Raw genomic sequence first — 24,957 nt, 5'->3', positions numbered from 1 at the left:
TCAGGAATAGCAGTAGCAGCAGACCAGACCTGGGTCTCCAGAATAGATAAAGCTGACAACTGTTTTGTCACATTTTTGCATCAATTTTGTTATCAGTGGTAGTTATCAGTGGTAATCTGCTGTAGGCTGCTGCCCACCTTGCTGGAACTCATCCCAGGGATGCAAGCTTTTACTGTCTTTGCTAAAGTGCATCTGGTTTACAATGTATTCTCCTATTGCAGGTAGACATGAAGTACTTATAATCCTGCATTGACATTTAAGTAGGGTGTCATGGTAGATCTAAAATGTAAACAGTAGAGTAATTTGAATATGCGATGAGCAGCATGTCATCAGCACTGCGAGTGTGAGGACAGGACCTAACAAATTTGTACCAACAAAACAAAATACCAAAATTAATATATATATAATATTTATTTATTTTTACATTGAGCTCACATACTACTACTTGTAATAGTCAACATCATTGTAAGGCTTAGAAACCTTGGTAATGACTTGGATATTATGTTGTGCTTGGTGCTGTACGTATATCAAAAGATGTTCTCTGCCCAAGTGCCTTCTAAGCAGTTGGTGAGTCAGCAAATGGATGTAAGAAACACAAATGGACATTAAAAACATACAGACACTGTAAGATCATTACTGGTGAGCAGGAGTTGCAGTAGTCACAACACATCAAAAGCAACAAAGGTCAAGGGCTTTTATCCAATCTTCATGCAAAAAAAAAAAAAAGTTTTTTGTTGAACTTCATTAGTTCACTTTCCAAAATTTAACAGGATACAGCCTCTTCATTTTAATAGGTGTTTTTGGAAAAGCACTGCAGATTATGAAGGTTTGCAAGAAGTCAACAGGAGCTGTTAGCTAAACCACACTCAGTGGCATCTACTGATTCTGGATAGCTTATGGGATTTTGGAGAATCATAAAGATTAAAAATTGCTGTATCTCTAATAAATTACTATGAAGAAGCTGTGTTGATTTTGTCCTGGACTAGAAGTAAGAGAAAATAAAGAAAATATATGACTGTTAAGAATTGTTGGTAGAAGTGAATCTGTTGCATTTAGATTACCTGTTTTTTTGTTTGTTTGTTTTTTTAGGCATAGAACACAGATCTTGAAACTATGAAAAGTTCTTTTGCTTTGGAAAACATTATAGACAAGACATGGATGTTCCTTTGTCATCTTAGAGAGTGTTTTCTAAGGCACAGCTGACAGTCATCACAGTCATCATGCCATCCTGTCATGTTATTTTCTGTATTGAAAATAAATGGAAGTTACTGTTGCAATGTCTGTTAACAAAACTATTGTTCTGTGTACTGAGGTCATTTCAATGGCAAAAAAGTGTCACAGCTAAAGAGTGTGTAAAGCTTCTTGGATATCAGGTATTTTTGTTCAGCTGCTGATTCTTAATAGCTTTCTATTTCACACGTGAATAAGAAGTAGGAATATATTTACATATGTAGGTATGAATGTATTTTTAACAGCTGCTAAAAGCATGCAGAAAAGGGGTTTAAAATGATTCTTCCATTACTAAGCTGTGTAGCATTAAATTGAATGCTAAACAATTTTAACTTTTTCTTTGTGAACTTTTAAACAACAGATGACCTTTATCAGATTGCTGAGCAGAGGCACTTCATAGGATGATTGACCTAAATAACTGATAAATGTACTTCAACAGTTTTCCTGATTTTTTAAAAAAGAATTCATAGAATCATAGAATAGCCCGAGTTGGAAGGGACCCACAAGGACCATCGAGTCCAACTCCTGGCTCCACACGGAACCACCCAAAAACCAGACCATGTGTCTGAGAGCACTGTCCAAATGCTTCTTGAACTCTGTCAGGCTCGGTGCTGTGCCCACTGCCCTGGGGAGCCTGTCTCAGTGCCCGACCACCCTCTGGGTGCAGAACCTTTCCCTAACCCCCAGCCTGACCCTCCCCTGTCCCAGCTCCATGCCGTTCCCTCGGGTCCTGTCGCTGTCCCCAGGGAGCAGAGCTCAGCGCCTGCCCCTCCGCTCCCCTCGTGAGGGAGCTGCAGGCCGCCGTGAGGCCTCCCCTCAGCCTGCTCTGCTCTGGGCTGAACAAACCCAGGCACCTCAGCCAGTCCTCATACATCTTGCCCTCCAGCCATCTTTGTACACTTTGTACATCTTTGGACACATTCTTTGGACGCTCTCCAGCAGTTTTATACCTTTCTTACACTGTGGCACCCAAACCTGCATGCAGTACTGGAGATGAAGCTGCACCAGTGCAGAGCAGAGCGGGACAATTCCTTCCCTTGACTGGCTGGCAGTGCTGTGCCTAATGCATCCCAGGGTACGGTTGGCCCTTTTGTTTGCCAGGGCACACTGCTGGCTCGTGTTCAGCTTGCTGTTGACCAAAACCCCCAGATCCTTCTCTGCAGGGCTGCTTTCCAGCCTCTCATCCCTCAGCCAGGGTTGCCCCTTCCCAGGTGCAGAATCTGGCACTTGCTCTTGCCCTACAATTACTTTGTAGTTGATGAGCTGGGGGTTGTATTGATAAGTAACTAACGTGATGTATGAATGTTCTTTTATTTTATTTATTCAGTCTTATCGAAAAGTAAATTTTCTAGGTTGCGAAAAGTTAGCAGTTGCTGGGAAGAGTGTAGAAGTCTAATTGAAATAGCCAGACTTATGCAGATTTGGACTAATTTTTTCTTTTTTGAATTTCACACCCGGCCCAATTATCACTGAAGATTACCTGAATGAGAATGGCAAGACCAAGTGCTACAATTCCTTTCCTTACCTAGGTTTTATAAAGAAATTCTCAAATAAGTTAAATAGAGGCCTTGCAGTCCAGTGTCTTGTTGGATATTTTGGATTTTCTGTGTTAGATCTTTCATAAATTCCAATGGAAAAAAGTTGCTTGTGTTCTTTTGAAAAGTTAAAAAGAAAAGAAAGTAAGTAAAGCTCATAATAATAAAAATTGGGATTCATATGGCAGACAGATCCTGGCTTGATCCAGGAGAGGGAGTAGCTGAACAACCTTAGGATTGGCTTTGGAAAATCTACCCATAGGAGAACTTGTGAAGAGTGCTATATAGCTGCCTGCATATTATTTAAAATGGTATTATTTGTCATGAATTACAACCATGTGTTAGATTTATAATATTTTCTTAAAATAATCCACCATTGAGATATACCTTGAAAATTAAACTTTTATTAAGAGCCCTGAATAGATGTTATGGTTGTAATTAATGTGTTAATTAGTATTATTAAATAGTCAAGGTGTGTAAATTGAAGATAGTTGCCTTTCATTGTGTCTGTGCATAAATAAATATTTTGCTTTGCCTTTTTATTAGTAATCTTAACTTGTAGTCATGTAAAAATACAACACATACGCATGGCCAAAAAGGTCTGTTAATGTGCATCTATTTTCCAGCTCTCAGTGATCTCTTACTCCAAACTGCTCTGCAAAGTCACAAATCATTTGAATTTGTACAGTAAGTCATTACATTCCTGCATTGACTTGATCCATCAAATATGTAGGAATTGCTCCAGATATTTCCTGTTATTAATATTTAGTTTTATCCTTACATAGATCAGTTGTATTACAGTAATGGAATCAATATGGATGTTAGAAAATGAAGTATTTCTTCTCCCAGAGTGCATATGTAAAAAGACATGGTTTGGGAAAATTAGCTGTAACTGGACAGCGAGGTTGCATCATCAGAATTTTGGTGATGAGCTTACAGAGACTAGGCCAGAATGAATGGCAAAATTGAGACAAGGAGATTTAGTACCATCCAGCTGAACCATGGAGAATGACAGTAGTGAAAAGTGGGTTGAGAAAAAGAAAAGTAGTTTTCTAAGTGTCAGGGCTGGAAGAAAATCTAAAAACTCAGGTGTTGGTTTTGTGATAACTGTTAAAAGCCAGTTTCTTGGTAACCAACAGAGGGAAATATAAGCATAACAATGTGTCCCAGGATAAAATCTTTTGCACTGATGTAGATTGGTGTTTCATCAAAAATACACAGTCATGTTCTGAAATTTTTACCTAGAAAACAACCTTCTAATTTATCATTTCTATTAAATATTCATTTAAATAACCAGACTTCACCCATATGCTTTTAAAAATCAATACAATTTAGCAGTTCTTCCTGTATGTGAGCTCACAACCCAAAAATAAATGAACTACATCCTCTAGCTGAAGACAGCTAAATGCAAGTGAGAAAAATAGTGAATCAGTTATTGTGCATTATTCCTAAAATGTAATGCAAAGTAGCGTGGTAACAATCTTGAAAAGCAAATCTTACTATAAACTTCGTTTTGTTTACAATATTCGTTACAAGATTGATTTCTGGTCACGTTTCCCAATTCAACATATTCTAGCTGCACAGAGTTAATCTTGCTTTAAATTCTGTGTGTGTGTGTGTGTGTTTTTCCTTTTATTAAAAAATAAAAGTATCTAATTTCACAAATATTCATTTTTTAATGCACATTTAAAATGAAATTATTAGTAGGGGTAGTTACAGAAATACCGCATATTTTATTACTGTCCTAAACCTAGTGCTTTGAAGTCTAGCAACTGAAATATGATGATACATGCAATATTCCATTTAAAATATAAATGAAATTAAAGGTTAGTGATAAGAATAAATGTCTCTATTTTACAATATTTTAAAAGAAGCTGGTAATCTTGGATTTATTTTAATATTTTCATATCTAGATGCTTCTTTACTGTTAACACAAAGATACTAATTTGCAGTTTCTTTTTGCCGGCTCTGCTTTGTGGTGTAATTGCTTTGCATCCAGAAGACCCGCTTACATTTTTAGAGGAAAAGCCCAGAGAAATAATGTAAAAGGGAATAGATTCTGTATTATGGTATATATTAAATTGTGTGTATGTTATGTGGTTTATAATACTGAACTTGGACTTCAAAATGCTGATGCTATTTGTAGTGTAGACTGCATGTTGAATATAAATATTAATGGCACGCAATACTGCAAATACAGTGAGACTGATATTGGAGGTACTTTCTAAAAACATTGCAAATCCTTTTCTTTTGATATCTATTTTTTTTTGTCTAAAGAATACGTAATGAATATGACTTCTACTTAATGTTCCTCAAAAACCTTTACTTATGTGGTAGTTAAACTGAGGTAGTGTTACTTGTTATAACATCATTGCAGTCAATGATGTATTACCTATACAAACCATGGATAAATAATTAATTTTACTATTTTTTCTCTTTCCTGTGTGTTCTTTCACTCTTGTAAGTGAAGTCATCACAGCACGAGATAAAAGAGACTGAGTATTTAATTCTGCTTACACTGTACCCTTAGAGAGTAGAGATTGACTTAAATGGAAGCAAGCTTTGGCCACTAAAATATGCTTATCAAAATATATGCAACTAGTACAGGCTACAAATGCCATCCGATTATTTTTTTGTTGTTGTTAAAATGTGTTTTACAGGAAGTGTTTTTTTCTCAGACTTTTTGCCCACTGTTAAGAAAAAAAATAATAAAAAAATAAATCTTGTTTAGTTTATGGTTAGTCTGTAGCTGACAAAAGAGAAAAAGCATGTATATGTATTTTTCGCTTACTCTACAGAAAACAGTGTTTAGAGTTTTGCATTAGATTTGAATATTGTAAGATTGTATGTTCTTACCCTTTTCTGAAGCACGTTCAGCTGTTGGTGCAGCTCATGTGAAACTGATTTTCCCCTCCTGCTCTAACTTTCACATATAGATGAGTTGAGGTGTGTTTCAATAAAAGTTGTGTTTGTAAATATGTGGTCTCTGAGATTACAAATTCTAGTCCATGAGTGAAGAGAACAAACTATAATGATATTTGCTTTGACATGAATCACTAAGAAGATGAAGTACCCTCTTTTTTTTCTTTTTTTTTTTTTTTTTTTACTAGCTGGACTTCGTCCAAAAATGCAGTTTCATTTGTAAACATGCATTATGAAGTCTGATATTTTATGATATAATCAGGAATAAGCTGTGAGAAAACTTTAAATACTGAGAAGAACTTCTGAGATTGTAACGTAAGGGAACAGGAAGAAAAGAAAAAAATGAAGAAAAGTTCGTAGCTATGCTGACACCTGGAGCGAAAAACTCAGGTAGTGAAAGAGCTTTGTACAGGAAGGAGATGGAAGGCTTTAATTCAATATGTATTAAATTTTGTGTTACAGGTAAAGTCTATACTATATAATTGTTTTAGAGCTCAGCTTAATTGGGTCTTCTGTCATCGATAGAACCTTTGGTAAGGGACTGTTCTATTGTGGTATGAATTCTGTAAAATCATTTCAGAAAATTGCCGCGTTCATCACTGGATTAAAACTGACCCCAAAAGAAACCGCTGATCTATTTATATGGGAGCTAGAAAAACGTAGAGTAAGATTGATGGGGAAAAAAAAAAAGGAGGGAAGGGAATATAATGGATAAAGTTGTGGTTAATGCTAAAAAAATTATGCATCTTTTGCAATGTGAAGAAACTCTAATTTCATAGGGTTAACCAGTGAGGTACTCAGGGACTTATCTTGCTCACATATTCTGTGCAATTGTCACTTCTGGTTGAATTTTCAGTAGGAGGTGGATAATTAATCCTTACTCTTTGGGCCCATATAAGCAGGGATCTCAGGAGTTGTCTGGAGCCCAAATACTCTGCATGCACTCAGGCTGACTTAGATACATCGTGGTAGCAGATAAAATCGCTACAGTGAGTGATGCAGATTTGTGCTCTTATTGTATCTTTCCCATGGAGTAACAGAATTTCTCATATCACAGGGTTCATCAACAGCCTGAATGATGAGATTTTATTGTTTACATTATTTATGACGTCTTTCCTAAAAGTTGAAAAATGACTTGATTTTTCTTTTAATTTTGGCCCTCTGGTAAATACTTTTCATTTCCATAGTTTTCACAGATGCATAATGCAACATATTCTTTTTAAATTTTGGCACTTGCAGTGTGTTATCTGTATTTTAAAATTAAAACTAAACAGTTTCCTACCTGAACATGCCATGGCCTGTCTGCAACAGCATGAAACATTGCTTCAACTGCTGAAAATATGAAATATCTGTTAATTAAATATTAATTCTGGGTTGGATGTGGCCCTGGGCGACCTGATATAATGGGTGGAACCCCTGCCACGGGGTTGGAACTGGGTGATGCTTAAGGTCTTTTCCAACACAGGCCGTTCTATGATTCTATGAAGATGAGAAACAAAGTAGTATTATCTGATAGGAAGTGACTAAGACATTGAATATGTTGAACTGTGAGGTACACAGTATTTCAAAATAGGTCTAAGAATAGCATTAAACATGGTCATTTGTTTTTGCATTTTGTAAACATTTTAAAATGTCTGCTGTAATTTGTAATTAAATTGTAATGAAAGTGATGCAGGTCTTAATCCTTCAATAATAAAGTTAAGTATCATAACATGTAACTATAATCTATTAACTATAAAGAAAAGATGCATTTTCTTTTCAGGATAATAATATTGTTAGTATAACTTAATTCCTTTTTGAAGGAATATGTGTATTGATCCATTTTTATACTCAAACTTTTCAGAACACTCTTTTTGGACTAGATAGTGAACAACTGGTAAAAATCATTGAACGTTTGCATTAACTCTGTACTGTGAACAAATTTTCCAATACCAAATATTCAAATTCTGTTTTTAAGTCTTCTCATGTTTTTTATACCTAATGCCAGGAATGTGACACTTTGCATTTCTTTCTATTGATACTGATTTGCAGTCTTCCATAAATTAATGTAATGGGAGATGAGCATAGCATCTAGGGTTATGGTAGGAAGCAGGTAGTACCTTTTTCATATTTTGTCATAATTTTAAAAAAGTTCCATATGAACATGGATCCAGTTTCAATATATATTTTTTCTATGCATTATTTGGTTTCACTTACTCTGATTCCACTAAATAGTGTTATAAAATTATTAAATAATGAAGTGAATAAATTTTATTAAAACTGTGCATTGACACAGGATAACTATTTGTAGATAAAGTATGTCTGGTAGTATTTCTGACCACTGCAGCCAGCTATAATGGCATGGTTTGTGTTTATGTTAGTAAATTATCTATGTTTCTTGGGGTGCATATGCAGACTGCCTGTAGTGTATGGTCCCCGGATTGTTCTAATTATCCAACCATGACCAGGAAATTTTCAAGGAAGAGCTAGATGGCAAAGGTTAAATATGTACTAGGGAATGTTTGAACAGTTTAATAATACAGGACAGACTATCTGAAGTGTTTCTCAGCATACTTAAATTCACTAACCTTACAGATTCATTTGGTTGTAGTTTACACATTTTAAATACACTGAAAATTTAATTGCTTTATTTTATACATAAAGTGTAATAAACATTCAAAATGTGGATATATTTAAAATACTTGTCTTATAGATTCATATCTCTATACCTTAGTGTAGCTCAGCAAAACCAAATCCTGTTACAACTGTCATTCTAATTCTAACAGATACTGTTAAATATTATTTTATAGAATAAATGGTCATATTGACATTCTGTTGTATTGGTTATGCTACATTGAATTGCATTACTTGACTTTTCTGATACATGTTTAGGCAGAGGTCAAGGATACTAAATAATGAAAATAACTCGATAAAGATTTTCTGACAACAATTTTCTTTTATTTTTTAATATGGACATGTGTACCTTTGTTCTGTCTTCCCTTAGAAACTCTGCATTATTTAACACTCTGCAGGATTACGCATATGAACCTAAAATTACTCTTAAACTGAAACATCTTGAAAAGTGCTATCAACACTAATAATGAATAGTTACAGTTAAAGCATAGTGTTATTGTACATAAAGCAATAAAGAGGTAAACGTTTTGGTTTTACTGATCCAAATAACATCAGCATTAAATAGAATAACTGTTATAAGACATCCAGAGAAGAAAGCTGCCATATGACCATGCAAAGAATGCGTTATAACCATTTTTTTCTTAGTTATCTCTGTATAACTCTATTCAATTTTGTATTCTCAGTATGTCTATACTATGAATTTACTGCAATTTCATTTCAGCTGCTTCCTTCTTCCAAGCATTCATATGTTATATTAATCAGTGTAAAAGTAGAATGATTGATTTATGCAGTATTCATATAAATAAACATACATGTTGCAGTGAAATCCTCTCATAGATTTTCTAAGGAATAAGAACAATAAAAGAGATAAGAACTAGTATTTTCTAATTCTAAGGCCCAGTTGCTCTTTTCTCATTTCTCAAACATTGAATTTTTTTTTTTTACAGGCATATTTTTAAAATATATGACCATAGCCCACAGTCTTTTACAATTTTGATTTTTTAGAAGTTCAAAAGGATTATTAAAATAAATATGGGTTAGACTCATGTGACAAATGGTTTTCATAGTAATGGGTCATAGAAAGATTCATGCAGACAGTAAAGTGTTTCTTTAATATGCTTAATTGCTGGATAAAGTTGATCAATTAAAGAGTGGATTTGAGGGATAAAAGACAGTTTCAGTTAGATCAAACCTTCCCACAAGCACACACATTATTTCTGTTTCATATGCTAATTTAGCTCTTCCTTTAATTGTATATGTTAAAACAGAGGTGTAATTTGGTAGCAGAAGTACTTCTAACTATAAACAGAAAATTATACCTGAACATTGATCTCTTTTAAATATATAGTTTAATTTGCAACAATGAACATGGAAAAGAATAATATAAAATTTCTTATTTTTCTCTAACATTTAAATATTCATAATACAGTACTGTTTTGTGTACTAATACCACAAATAAATTGTTTAAATGATGGAAGACTTACGTGCCAAAGCATGGAACTTTTACAGCAGAAACTTAATGAAGCTGTGTTTTGGGTAAGTATATACATTTTATGGATAACTCAGGAATATCTTTGGAAAAATCCTTTATCAAAAGAATATTTGTGTAGCTCCTCTGGGGAAGGAAAAAGTTTTCATTTTAATAAAACAACATGAAGAGAGATCAGAAACTTAGATTTAGTTTTATTTTTCTTTGGGAATGTTATTTTATGTTAAATCTAGTAAATTCTGAATTTCTGCCTGTTTCAGACCTGAACCAAGTCTATTGACATTTTTATGCTTTGATCAGCTGTATTTGCCAGGGACATGATAATATACCCAGGAATAAAAGTATAATTTGAATTTAGGTTTGTAACTGACAGATCCAGGTTCTCTTCAGCTCTTTCTTCAGTTTCCGTTATTCCTGGGAATAAGTAATTCAGACTTTCTGTAATCCAACGTTACCTCTCAAAAAATGGGGATAATACACAGGTATGTTTTCAAACACAATAAACATAACTCAACATATTCACTTGATTCTTTATTATAAGCCCATAAAACTTTGTTAGGAACATTAGTGTAAATCCTTACTAAGAATCACAGAGTCATAGGACTAGTAGAGAAGTCAAGGCTTTGCAAGCTATACCTAGGTTAGCCTTGGTGAGCATTTCTTTAGCCTGATTTTAGTGATCTTAAAAATTGCAAGTATTGGAGACATGAAAATCTCTGCAGTCAGTTTATTCCATTACTTCATAATCCTTTCTACTGGAAATATTTTCCAGTATATGCCAAGGACATGGACAATTATTCCTTTTTTGCTTTTCAGCAACATTTTGAAGATTGTCTGAGCGAATAGTTTTGTTTAATTGTCATAGAAGTTGGACTGGAACCATAGAATGTTCCATTCATTATTGCTCCAACTATATTAAATGAAATGATATATTTTTTTAAATCCAAAATAAGAGAGATGTTGGCGAATGCAAGTAGTCTTGTAAGGTCTAATTTATTCAATAGTCTTTTCAGCAAATCAGATAAAGTGAGTTACTATATTTTAATGTGTCAGTGACCTATGAGTCATATGAAATGCATTTTTTATTCTAAATCTAATTACATCTTATTGCTTCACATAGAAGGGAAATGGGATTTTTACCAAAGCTTAAAATTGTTAAGATATAGATTGAGTTTTTATACTATTCTATTAAGTTTAATTGGATTGGAAAGAAGATGTAAATAACATTTACATGGTCCAAGTTCAGGGAACCAGTTAAGCAAATGCACGCATCTAGCATTTTTAAATTTATTTGTGTAAATATTCAAAAGTCCTTCCATAAATACGGATCCACACATTAAAGTGTAGCTGACAGCAGAAGGAATATATTATGGTGAAAGCAAACAGGTTTTTATTGTTTTATAATGTGGAATATTAAGAAAAAGTAGAAATTTTATTAAAATCAGAAACTAGCAATGCGTATCTTATTCAAATGAAATACCAAATAGCATTTCTATTCAGAAACCTATACTGATGAGCTTGACTGCTTTGTGTTTGAAAGCAAATTGCAGTTTTGCAGATTTTTACTTCATTCAGGTTGGGAGCCATATTAAATTATTCATTCTGTTTTAAAAATCAGAGGATGGATAAAATACAATCTGCTGAGAAAGAACAAAAGAAAAAGGCAGAGCAGAAGATGGCTCTAGCAATAGTCCATTATAACGCCCAAATCTTAATAATTATACAGAGGTGGAGCATGTGGGTTCAGATTCAGAAGGAAAAGATGACATGTAAGTCTATATATTTGTTTTGCATAAGACAAAAATACATGTTATGTAAAAGAAAATTAAGGTGTGTAAATTACATATGCTTGCTCCAACACTTCATCCGTTTGCTGGGGTGTATTGCAGGTTGCTATTCGTTGGTTGACCTGGGGCAACTTGGTGCCGTGAATGCTGTGAGAGGCAGTGGTTCCCTGCATTGCTTTGCGAGGACAGATGGTGCTGGTACTCTTCTCTAAATATCAGTGATGCTGATGCAAAGTAGACTTGAGAGGTGTTAGGAAAGTGGAGTATACGTCAGAAGTACAGTGCGGAGTGGGTCACTATGGTTTCTGGGAAGTGAGGAGTACAGTGATAGGGATAAAACAGGAGGAATAAGAGTCACAGACTTGGCTTCAATTACAGGGAATTCTTCATGGGAAATTGAGAAGGAGTGAAGCTCAAAATAAAAAAAAAAATGTCAGAAGACGGAAGAAATAAATGCTTTGTTCACTCTGCCTGAGACTTTATGTTCCACAGATCCTGCAGGTATGATTTTTTTTCCCTTTTTTTCCTTTTTTTTTGGTGTGTGTCTCCACACAGCAGCAACTGTGAACACGGACTCTATCAACATGAGTCCACCCAGATACAAGTAAGGTAAAAGTAAAGACCAGGCCACAACTTATGGCTGTGGGTTTGAGCTCAAATAACCATGTATGGCTCAAATGTTGCTTCTGCAGAGCTGGAGTCCCAAACTAGTTTTCAGAGCTTTCCTGTTGTTTTTTGTTACTAACTTCTTTGTTCTCTTCTAAATATTGCTTTCAGGCAGGGCAGCTTTTGTGAATCCTAAATTCACAGAAGCAGAGTAGCATCTAGAAGGCATAATTACACAATATGTTTCTTTTCATGACAAAGCTGGCATATGGATAAACTCCATTCAACATACCAGTGCCAATATAACTATTTGTGGGTTGCACTGTAAACAAGTTTGCTGGAACAACTGAAAAAAATTTGGTCTTTTTTTCTTGAATAAAATTTGATGACTTTGGGGGTCTGCTTATGGTAGAACTCTACTATGTTATGACCACAACTAAAGAAGTAGTAATCTGTGGAAAAAGTTCAAGAGTGAGCAGTGTGTTGTGAGAAACAGTTATAGGGGCATGCCAATGTGCTATTAGATCCTGACTGATTTGCATCAGAGCATGTTAATGTAGATGCAGTTTTGACTTCCCGTGCAGTCCTGAGAGTTTTTGTCTTCCTCCTTGAGTCCTTTATTAATGAAAAATTGATACTATTTTGCAGCGATTTGCCTTGCAAATCTTTCCAGTCTCTGTATCTTATTGATTACATAGCATAAAAAGTTATTAAAATTTGTAATTAAAGTGTAAACTTATTGAAGTGTATAATTAAATAATATCGTACCGTAGATTCCCTAAAACACATAATGTTTGAGCATGGCTCAGGTAATAGAAAACAAACTGTCTACATTGAATCTCTTGCTGGATTTAAGACACACTGGTATTTTTCACAAACAAAAACGGGTCTTAATGTACCTTTATAATCATTTGGTTTATTCCAGTAGAACTTCAAGACAACTGTTCATTAAAAGTAGTAGATAAGCAATTCTATAATGTGTATTTAACATTTCAAAATTTCCTTTTTAATCCTTCTTTTGATAGACTATATGCCATGCTAATCAAGCTTAGCCCCTGTCCATGATATAGGATAATATAAGCTACTTTTTAGTTAAGCTACTTAAACAGCTGTGTGTTCTTAAAAGTCTCTAGCAAGAAGGGTCTCTGAGCACACTGTAGATTATAGCAGATTTTTATAAGGTTAACTGACAAAAAGCAATCTTGAATGATGACTTTTTTTTTTTTTCCAGAAAATTGCAGTTATCTTCTCATGTCTTTCTTTCGATGTCTATGAAGAACAATTTTTTTTTCCATTGCACTTGCAACACTTTTTAGATATAGAGGGACAACTGTAGTATTGCATGTTCGTTCTTTCTTTCTTTCTTTCTTTCTTTCTTTCTTTCTTTCTTTCTTTCTTTCTTTCTTTCTTTCTTTCTTTCTTTCTTTCTTTCTTTCTTTCTTTCCCTAGACTAATGGAAACTCAATTTCTTCAAATTTTTCTTAAAAGTTGTTTTTTTTTTGTTTGCATTATTTCATAATGAACTTGTGATCTTTTATAGTTTTTTTTTTTTAGTTCTGCTTGATATCCCCTATGTTCTCTTCACTGAAATATTATTTTTTTATATATAGTATTTGATTTCACTGATCAATTTCACTGTTTCTTTTTTCTTAATCTTTTTGACATCCAAATCATGGACTCAAAATATGGTGAAGCTGTGGATGCCCCATCCCTGGAAGTTTTCAAGGCCAGGCTGGATGGGGCTTTGGGCCCATGCTGGTCTAGTGGGAGGTGTCCCTGCCCATGGCAGGGGGTTGGAATTAGATGATCTTTAAGGTCCCTTCCAACCCAAGACATTCCATGATTCTATGATTTAGTGTTTTTGGTCTGTGAACTGCACCTTACCTGAGAAATAAAGTCATTGTCATCAATAGCTCAAATAAGAAAGAACAGCTCTCTGACAATGTCTGTAGTTCTTTTGAGAGGATAAGTTTTTGATCTGTTCTTTTTATTTTACTTAGTTTTCTGGGATTCTCAGTATTTGAGAAGGGAATGAAGGAGTGGTGGAGGTCACTTGGTTATTTGTGGGTGCTGCTGCTGCAAAGAATCAGATCATACATACATAAAATGTATAGACACAAACTAGAATTCATATATAATATATTAAAGAGTGACAGCTATTGTGGGGTATGTAGCCATACCTTTTGAAAAAGGCTACAAAGCAGCTATAAAAATATGAAAAAACAAAATTTCCCTTCTGTTTATGTATAAAATTAATTTTATAGCCTGTATAAATCAACTATAATGTCAAGTGTTACCTCAGTGGCTTTGCAGAAAACATTGATGTTTTCCATTTCTAGTGCAATTCCAACTCTGAGGTTTGGATCTGAAAAGCAAGGTAGTTGCCAGCCTAGACATTGGTCTCAGCATAGTGTATAATTTTATGTGCATTTATGAGGAGAATCAAGTAGAAGCTGAGTATTATACTGATTTTGAATAGGAAATAATAAAGTATAAGAAAAAAAGAAAATGGCATAATCCACATGATTTTTAAGCCCTATATCTGTGATCCGTATATAAAGATGTCATCGTAGGAAGAGGAATTATTTTTGTAAATGTTTAAATAGTGTTTGCATATCTAAAATCCCAAAGCTGCATATTTTGCTGGTGTAAAGTGTTCATTGAACTACAATGCATTGAACCTAAGCTTATTGGGATCCATCAATGAAACATTTCTCAATGATGAGGCAAACTGGGCTGTAGTGGGGTGTGCTGTGGCTGCTGAGATGCATGGGAGCACAGCTGTAATATATTTTTATGACAGAGCTATCTCAAACAAAGCTGGGCCACAGGGGATGCGAGTTGATTCTCTTGGGTTGTTTTGGTTAAGGATTGCCATAAACAAAATAAGACACTACTAATGCAGGGATTTGGGGACGTTCCAGACAGGTGTCCAGGTGGTTTGGAAGTGTGAGGTTGTGCTTTTTAGGGCACAAAAAGGAGAAAAGGAAGTGAGAGGTGTGGATCTTTGTTCTACTACTTTTAATCTTTGTTCCTTTTTGGTATCTTCTACAGAATGGGTGTTTACTCTGAGCATTCACAGACTGCGGCAAGTGGAGCATGCCCAGACTTCTCAAAGCTTTGGAACTTGTAAGGAGACTTTATCATTATCTCTAGCACTGCAGACGTTTTTGGCAGTGTCTTGTTTCAAAATCACAGGTTGTTTTGGTACAGATCTTCATTAGTATACTATCATTTATTGCAACGTTCTCTTCTGCACCCATGCAGAAAAATGTCTGTCGGTTTCTATTTGCTGCTGGGATAAAATCTATCTTCAAAGTCATCTGGAAATCATTTGCTTTGTAAATGTCATTTTTTATGATAAAGTTTCCTAAGAACGTCACTGGTACGACAGTACTCTGGTGAATTACGGACAGAAAATGATTGCTCTGCCTTAAAGTTGGTTACTGTGGTCTTGACTTTGCATGAAATGAATGGTTCAACTGGCCATTTCAGAGCTGAAAATTCAAAAGGCTACTACCTAGTGTGTCAAATCAAAAGCTTCACTTTTGTTCTTCTACCGGGAAACTAGGCCCTACAAATGAATAATAATACAGTCAATACAAGTTATACAGTTCAATTTCTTCAAATACACTTTTTTTGGGAGCTGTGTCAAAATTCTTGGGAGTTTTAAATTAGATTGAGTTTTGAGGTTAAGGAAATAATCCATAGTTCCAAATCAAACAGATTTTTGGTTAGATAAGACTGTGATGGTTCCAGCTGTAATTATCATGGGATGCAAGTCTTCAAAAGCATGGGGCGTATGGAAGGAATATGCTATTGAAAAGGGGCTACACATTTCTTTAGCTTAAAAGAACTTTGTAAGTGCCTAATGCACTCTGAACCACATAAATGTCTTTAAAATTAGTATGGCTGTAGCAAACTCACAGGATTCTAGAGTAAAAGCATAAAACTAGAAATAATGATTTTAAAAATAATTTTAAGCAGTTGATATATAGTGAGCATGGACTGCTTGTGGGACAACAACATATTTTGAGGGTTAGGATTAGGCCAACTGCTTGAATGCATTGTCTACCCAGTTAAATGCTAGTAGTAAGTAAAAGATGCATTATCAGTGATATTCCTATCTGTTTTTTCCTTTCCTAGCTAAGGAAAGTATAGCCTTTGTATAGTTTTTTATATGTTGAAAATCTTTTAAAATCTTGGTAAAATACTCTTGGTATTTTTCTGTGTTTCTTATCATTGAACTTAGTCTCCGTGGTAAAAAAAATAGGTTCTGGTTGATAAATTTTTCAATCCTGTTCATTTCAGTAGAGCTGCACAGAATATAGGTCATGATAGAAGTGTCTCAAATGCAGTGAAGCAAATCCTTTTATTAAAAAGTCCCTTTTTGACTCACGTTTCTTAGTGACTTATTTAATATAAAACAAATTTCAGTATAACCAGAATAACTTGCACTTTGAAAATCAACACACTGTACACTTAAGTGAGTAGTCACTCTTTCTTCACTTCTTAGCTATGTTGATTATCAGAGGTGAAACAAAATTTGCAATAATTTCCTTACTTTTGCAATGGCTTTATATATATTGTTTCTGAGTACAACACATAACCCACTGTTTGACTCAAGGTTTCTCTTGTGCCCATATACTTTGAGTGAACTCTGTACAGGGCATGCCTGCACTTTTCTAGAGCATATTTCAAATAACACTTCATACACTGCTGTAATGAAAAACAATCTTTTATTGTGTTCATTATTGCATGAAAAATTAAACAACTAATATGGAAATACTATTTTGTAAAGCACACTGTCATCTTTGGAGTGTTTTTACTCTGACATCTTATTGTTGAGGTACATATCTTAAGCACTGAGCACTTTGAAAAGGTATATTAAAAAGATTTTTTTTCTCTTGAATGATAGGTTATGGGATAAAATTAGAAAGTTCTTTTTGTATCCTTGGTGTTAGCCAGTTACCAAACAATGTTGCCATTCATGTATTATTGTGAAGTTATGAAAGTAATTACAATACAGGCATAAAATATTCCTTATATAAAAGCTGCTTGAGGAGAAATGTTGTGGGACTTTATTAATTGTGTTTCTTTCAGGTGGTTTCTTTTTCATACTTACAACTGCACATTTTAAGTGTTGGTTTTCATATCAGATATTCAACAACATTTCAACATATCATATAGTACTTCAGTTCTGCAAATGATTAGAGTTGTGGGAGTTTTTTGTATGTAAATAATCCTACTGTTTTATGTAAAATTCTGTGCATGGTTTTAGTTTTTCAGTCTTAAATTCATCTTATATTTTCAGATGATTATATTATAACGCATATTTTCTTCTATAGCCAAGGCATTAAATTTTACCAATTTTTCCCTCTTTTCCCTCATTTTGGTTATTGAGTCTCTTCTAAGCTGAAACATTAGTACTCTATTGACAGAAATACTGTTTGGCACTTGGCCATAAAAATGTCAGGTGAAGAGCTATGGAAGAAGCTCACCAAATGTCATTTACTTTTGGCCTGAGGTTCCTGTATCTAAGTTTACTTATCAGGACAAGATCTTTTTGGAATGATTTGCTACCAGAATCATTTAATGTTTCAGAATGACACTTAGTGATAACAGTGTATTTTAGAGCATTTAAGTGTATATCAGCAGCTATCAGTATAGCTTTAACATTTTTTTCTGCCATAATACAACACACTTTTTATTATTCAGAGAAGTTAAGAAGAATACTATGAAGTATTTAAGTATTTAATTTAACAATAGTTTTTTTTTTTTTTTTTTTTTTAGGATAGATGAATATGTGTCATTTACTGCAGCAGTACTTCCAGGTTCTTTTTTTTTGCAGAGCTGTTTCCATCTGGGTGGCTGCTGACATGTCCTGGTGCTTGGGGTTGTTCCTTCTCCTTGCTGCACTTCATGAGGTTCCTATCAGCCCACTTCTCCAGACTGCCAACTTCCCTCTGGATGGCAGCACAACCCTCTGCTGTATTTTTATTCCAAAATTCGGATGATAACTGCATTGACTTAAAGTCAAGGTCAGGAAATGCAGTTCATGGGAAGTTTTGATTCTCCAAAGAAATGACTGTTTTTCCCCCACAAAGAAATGAAAAACAGATCCATGAAGATCTGTACTACCCGATTATAAACCCTTTGCACCTTGTAGAACGGGAAAAATGCTTGCCTGCCAGTCATTCAAACTAAATCAAAAACATGCATGGTGTCTGTTCAGATAATATATTTTGCTGCCTGAAAACCCATGGAGAATGGCTATTTTAAAAATAATTAACATCTGCAGTGTAAGACCAGTTTAACAGACTTCTAAAATATGAATCTGCTTATGTGCAATATTATCAACTTTGAAAGACAAACATCACAACCATCAATAGTTTAGAAACAGGTTTGGATCATTTTGGTCCATCCTTAATGTTTTTTAATTCCTCCTTCTCTGCTTACAGAGTAACACAATTCTGGGTCTTCCTACAAGAGCTGTTACTGGAAGGCACCACTGGCATTTTATGGTGAGAGTGCCTCCTGAGTGGTTTCAGTTAGAGACAGTAACTTCTGAAAGTCTTTTGGGGTTGTAGCTGTGTAATATTCACAGTATACTATCCTTCTGGCAGTTTAAGATCTAGGCAAATTTTGTCTGCTCTAGATCTCCAGATGTAATTTTGTAAAGTAAAAGTAACAGAACCCCAGAGTTGTTCAAGGTATTAATATGATGTTCAAACTTTAGCACAAGTAACAGGTACTCAATTCTGTTCCCAAAAGCAAATCCCTTTGGGTATGGAAAAACATCTTAGTCCTTCCTGATGACACATGTGGAAGTACATGTGACCAGAGGTTAATTCCCTTTGTTACAGCATTTTGCAATAGCTCCAGGACAGTAATCTTTTTCCCAATGCAACTGATAGCTCTGCTAAGCAGGTAAGTGGGCAGGAAAAATAAAAGCCTTTATGATCAGTATTAAAGGTTTGGTACTAGCTGTGAAAGTGTGCTTGATTCATTAGGAGTTGCCTGCGTCCTAACTGTTATTCTGCCATTTTATCATGAATAGTGTTAAAACGGTGGTTTCATGTAAAAAAAAAAGTCTTCTGTTACAACTGGGAAAAATCTCAAGAAATGTTTTTGATTCTTAATGCAGATTTTATTCAGTGTTTTTCAAATAGGAGAATGTTGCCAATTGATTATTTTCTAGTCTGCACTTTAATTGAATGCAAATGTATTAAAAGGAAAAGAAAATGTTCTTATTTTCCAAATAAAAAGTGTATTTTATGTTTTGAGACTACAATGCAAGTATTATTTGGTCAGATAATACATGCCTTAAATTGTTGATGCAGCATATAACAATTCCTAAAGTAAATGAAAACACACTGAAAGTGGTTGTGTAATTATGGGTGAGAACAATTTGCTCTCTAGAGTGGTGACGGAAAAGAACAAATGGCCAAGAATAAAAAAAAAAAAAGACCGTGGTCTTGGCTTTTAAATCAGAGGATAGAATAATATTTTCAATGATATCAGCATGCAAGTTATTTAAAAAAATAATTTAATTTAATATTACAATGAACTTTGGCAGGTCATAAAGCCACCAAGCCAAAATGAATCATACTCAGCCACGTCTATTCCATTCAGGGGGCTGTACTTAGTAATGTTACAGCCTTTTATGTTACATCCTTTTATCTTATGTTCTTTCTTTTCCTTATGTATTTGAGGACAAAACTAAACCCTATTAATGTTTATTGTGTGACATGACCTACATTCTAACATTTGCTTTCCAGAGTTTCTTCTGGAAAACATTTTCATTTGTATTCTACAATAATATATTATTTTAAATTTTGTGTATAACTTCTGATTGCTCTGGGACAGTTAAAAACATAGTTTCATACTTTGCTTATATGAAATTCTGGGAACTAATTCTTTAACGGTTGTCATAAAGAAGAGAAATTCTTCTTTTTAAATATGTTTTCAGTAGAATAACAGAACTTCTGTTATTCTATTGCTATTTTAGGACGCTGTGATCTTGTTAATAATGTGTGTGTGATATAAAATCTAAAATTGCGTAGCATTACATTTATCATGCTATTTATCTTTCATATATACTACTACAACTCTTGCTGGTTTTGTGTGGAAGTATTTGATGAAATGTTTTTAATGATGTTCTGCTGTTGAGAATTCAGTGCTGCTAGCTTGCATGCTACAAGGCTAATATACAATTAATCATTTTTTTAGATAGTGGGTTGGACAAATCCAGCTATGTTAAATGTTACTAGTACTTTGCATAACATCTACTGATGTATTGGTTTGTAGATGAAATCTCTTTGGAGCTGCTTTATGTAACATCTACAATTAATTTAGAATGAGTGTAAGAAACAGTTATTTTTTGGAATAATGTCTCTTAATACGAACCACTTCATAAAATGGGTGTTACACAAGGCCAGTCTCAAGAGCTAAACTATGTGAGTAGGGAGTTTCACTGGAGGGCTGAATAAAATCAGAGGGAACCATGTATTGTTTTACTGGAGCTGTATCAACATGAGCAAATGAGAGATTGGATAGAAAAGGCAGATGACAGCTCTAGACAGAAAAGGGAATCGTGTGTTGTGCTACCGTGAAAGAAGGCTAAAAGACAGAACTGACTGCTAAATTGTTGGTCAGATAAAAAGGTTTGGAATACAGGGAGAGCAAACCATCTCCTGCAGGTGCTTTTCTTGTGCTGCTGATCAAGAAAAAGGATCGGAATTTATGGCTATGATAATCGCAGCTGAGAAGCACTATATACAATTTCAGAAAGGAAGGAAGGAAGGGAAGAAGGGAGGAAAGGAGGAAGGGAGGGAGGAAGGGGGGAAGGAAGGAAGGAAGGAAGGAAGGAAGGAAGGAAGGAAGGAAGGAAGGAAGGAAGGAAGGAAGGAAGGAAGAAAGAAAGAAAGAAAGAAAGAAAGAAAGAAAGAAAGAAAGAAAGAAAGAAAGAAAGAAAGAAAGAAAGAAAGAAAGGAGTTCAAGTTATAGTTATAAACTGTTGCAGAAACGACCTTGTTGTAGCTGTAAAGGTCTAAGATGTGGTTTGAAGATAAAGGCCTGAAATAAAAACAGCACTCCTCCGAGCTAAAACCCCATAAAGAACAGTTGATGTAGCATTAAACTTTATATGTGCTGTCTTTTCTGTCATGCGGTTTAAATGATTCATATCTAGTTAAAATAATTTAATTTAGAGGTATCAGTATGTGTGTTATACCTGTTGGAATATCAGTGTGTTGGTTGTCATCCATTTCCATTTATCTTACATTTCAAAGACACTAAATTCGTTCTTTTTATCTACAATCTATGTATTTTCCATTTTTGCTGATAACTTATGTCTTCATTAGGCTCAAAATCAAAGATTGTTTATTTTCATCTATTCATTGCCATTCATTTTAAACTTATTGTGGTCAATAGTGTGATGGTCCACAGGAGCTTTTCAGAAACTTTGAAGCTCTATCTTCTATCTAACCTTGAAGATACCCAGGAATTCCTTTTAAGAATAAAACACATTTATATCATTGTACTGTTGCTATTTAGAGTAATAACATATTTCTTCTGTTAACAAAACATTGATATCAATTGGATCGTCTGCTTATGCCATTCTTTTGAAGTTCATGTTGGTGGCTTAAAATTGCTGCAAAACTATTTCTCTATCATCTTTTAGTGATTGAAAATCATATTGAAATTCTCTTCTTTTGACACTTCTTCAGCTAACAAACTGCCTTGAACTGTCTGTTCAGTTACAGGCTACAGATGTTATGAACCTTTCCATTGGAACTTCCCTGAGCTACAGTTCTGACCTCATCTTTCCAAACAAATCCAAGATTACACAGATTTTGGCAATGTGTTTTCATTGTTAATGGTAAAACAGCAATGATGTTAGCTGCTTTTTAGGTCTGTTTGACTTGGTAATCTTGTTAATATTTTTTTGTTTGTAAATTATTAGCTGAAATTTCTAAACATTGTTTTTATTTAGAGCAACAGTGGTATGTAGAGTATGCATGAAACAGCAGTTATTGTTTAATTTCTACATACGAATGATATATGATTCCAGTTCAGACTGTCTTTGGCAAATGAATGTGTTACTGTGCCAAAGAAAAATGAGTACATGAGATTGATGGATTACAGCTCAGCTGCTTGTGGTATTACTCCACCCACTCAGCAATCTTAGAGAATCGTTTCACCTCCATGTGTGACTGGGAATTGCATTTAAAAACTGCCATTCATGTTCCTAGTGCTGGAGCTAAGATTTCTTCAGAGGGATTTGAAGTGCTTTATCCCCATTAGTGGTCACAGTACTGCCATAGCTATTCATTTTTCTTGCACCCCATCATGGTCAAAGGTGATGCAAAATAATCTTTAATGTGTATTGTGTGGAGAGAGGCACTGCTGCTATAGAGTATTGTGGTTGTTCCCTTAAGACAACGCTCCTGGTACATACTGCATATCATGAAAACAAGCAGCACTATCATACAATTATTTCACGGATATGGAAAGAGGAAGAGGGGAAACTGAGAGACAAATTACTAAAGTAAAGGACTTAAAAAGCATGCAAAGGAAGAGGAAGGCCCCTGAGTTTCTTTTAGACATAGAAGTGCTCCTGAAGCCTTTGTGACTAAACAGTTCAGAGACAAAGAAATTTCAAGATTAAATTGTGGTCTGTGGTTGTGGGGCTTCATGGGGGGTGTACTTTAGTTTACAGTAGGTTTCAGAGAAGCTCAGAGAAATACAAAATAAGCCTGTAATGCTGTTTTTTTTTTTTCTTTCTTTCTTTTTTTTTTTTTAATCAACTGTTACTGGAATTACTGTCTCTCTTGCCACTTCCTCAGTATGGGTGTCGAAAATGCCAACATAAGGAAAACCCTAGTGTTTTTCTGCTGTTTTTTCCAGGGCCTCTCCCTTTCCTTTTCCCTTTATTATCTCTTTCTATTTCCCCAGTGGATTGTAGTTAAAAGCATACAAATTCTAGTTATTCCTTGAAAACTCCAGAAGCCATCTGAAGAAAATAATAGCAAGGATAAGTCCAGCATTCAACACTTTGGTCCATTCTTCTCGTGACTGCAAGTCTTTTTCCCTTCTGATTCTCAGAAGTCTAGATAGGTCCACTCAAAGTATTTGAATTTCATTTTCATGTAATTGCATGAGTCTTTCTTTATTATCATCCTCAAGCTTCTGAGATGACAGCGATTTCACAAGTCTGCACTGAAACCCTTATTGCTGGATGGTTGTTGAACCATGATCCCTCAGCATGCCTGTGTTGATATTTCCTTCACTTACACATTACACACTTCAGAGGTGTCACCAAACATCTTGTGCAGTTAGGTACAGGCAGCAAGTTCAGCTGATTATCCCCTCGAACCTTCAGCAGATGCAACATCTTCTGGTGCCCCTGTTTGAGAACCCTGACTGATTGCTCTCCCTATTTATCCCTGCTGCCTGTAGGTAGTAGTCTTCATCCTAAGAGGGACACTTTGTGATCTGTTTAGGAAGCTCAAGGTCCTTTGAATTTGTTATTTCTAACAATTAGGCCACTGTTTGTGTTCCTCAGTTTTATTCCACTTCTTTTCCAACTCCTAACCTCCTGCTGACCAGAGATCAGAGAACTCCCACCCAGCTTTCCCCTACGATCTTTTCCTAGATTGTCTTTCCTACCCTGACTTTGGTCTACCTCAAGCTATTTTCTTTTTCTTAACACTGACTCTGTGCAGAAATTATCCTAACATGGTTTATAAACTCATTTTTTCCTACTCAGCATTTTTCTATTGGCTGTACTGCCAGTAAGAGACGTTCTGCTCTGATTCCATTGTCTGTCCTTTTCAATCATTCCCAGCAGTTCCCTTCTGTACTGACAAAATCCTCCAGAATTTGAGAGGAGGAGGAGTACTTTGGTTAAGGCAGGCTACTAGCCATGATAGATTTTTTTTTTCCTTCTGTCACTTTTAAAAGTTTCTAGAAAATGTCCCATCTAGTGAGTATTACTGGCCAAATGGGAATTTCTTCAGTGCTCCATCTTCTCAGGATTACCCTTTAATAATTAAGATAATGCTTAAGATATTCCCAGGAACAGGGATGAGTAATATATTATTGTATTTCCAATGAAGTTTCTAAAAGGTAATGCATATGGAATGGCTTAATTATTCAGATTATCAGTAAAGCGCTATTAAATAGACTCATAATCTGAATAATGGAGAACATGAAGGAATACAGTTAAAGTATGTTAATATATGTAACATATTACAGGCATCATTAATATATTAATGTAACATATTACAGGCAGAGGCTGAGTATTCACTCAAGACTGAACAAGAACGATGGTAAATCAGCAAGTAGAATCCAACTTTTGGGTTTGAATCCTGATCAGTGTAACAACTGCCATTCCTGTAATATTAATATATGTAATATGTTTTTACTTAAGAATTGCTTGGTATTTCTACAACCTTTAATATTTTCCAAGTTTTTCTTTTATGCTGCGCTTTTATTTCATGCTAGCATAACAGTGCTGAGTGCTTTGTATTAGACTTTTAAAATAAAATATGTGACCTTTTGGGATTGTGGCTGGAGCACTGGAGGAATCTGCAAACACCACACATAATTGTGTGCAGAGCTATAAAGAAGCAAGTTTTCTCCCTGGTGTGTTCCAGAACTTCTTCCATGATAGCCAAAAGATATCTAAAATTTTGGCCCTGAATCTCTGTCCTGCACTTACATATTTCTTATTTATGAAAGAGTAAGAGCTTGACCTAGGGCGTGAACT

The 24,957-nt window shown here is 34.8% G+C and overlaps 1 protein-coding gene across 1 annotated transcript in view; it reads left to right on the top strand.

Annotated features, from left to right (window-relative positions):
- FBXL13 (F-box and leucine rich repeat protein 13) overlaps window positions 1-24,957 on the top strand; it is an 89,363-nt gene that overhangs the window by 1,755 nt on the left and 62,651 nt on the right. Inside the window, 6 exon segments of the mRNA XM_066990564.1 lie at window positions 4,653-4,852; window positions 7,355-7,399; window positions 7,518-7,579; window positions 9,779-9,836; window positions 11,408-11,442; window positions 11,445-11,558. Of these exon segments, the coding sequence (XP_066846665.1) occupies window positions 4,653-4,852; window positions 7,355-7,399; window positions 7,518-7,579; window positions 9,779-9,836; window positions 11,408-11,442; window positions 11,445-11,558 (514 nt within the window).

This window comes from Anser cygnoides, chromosome 1 (genome assembly GCF_040182565.1).
Source record: "Anser cygnoides isolate HZ-2024a breed goose chromosome 1, Taihu_goose_T2T_genome, whole genome shotgun sequence".
NCBI classification, from domain to species: domain Eukaryota; kingdom Metazoa; phylum Chordata; class Aves; order Anseriformes; family Anatidae; genus Anser; species Anser cygnoides.
The sequence above is the reverse complement of the archived record's forward strand: the minus strand, read 5'-3'. Positions and strand labels throughout refer to the sequence as shown.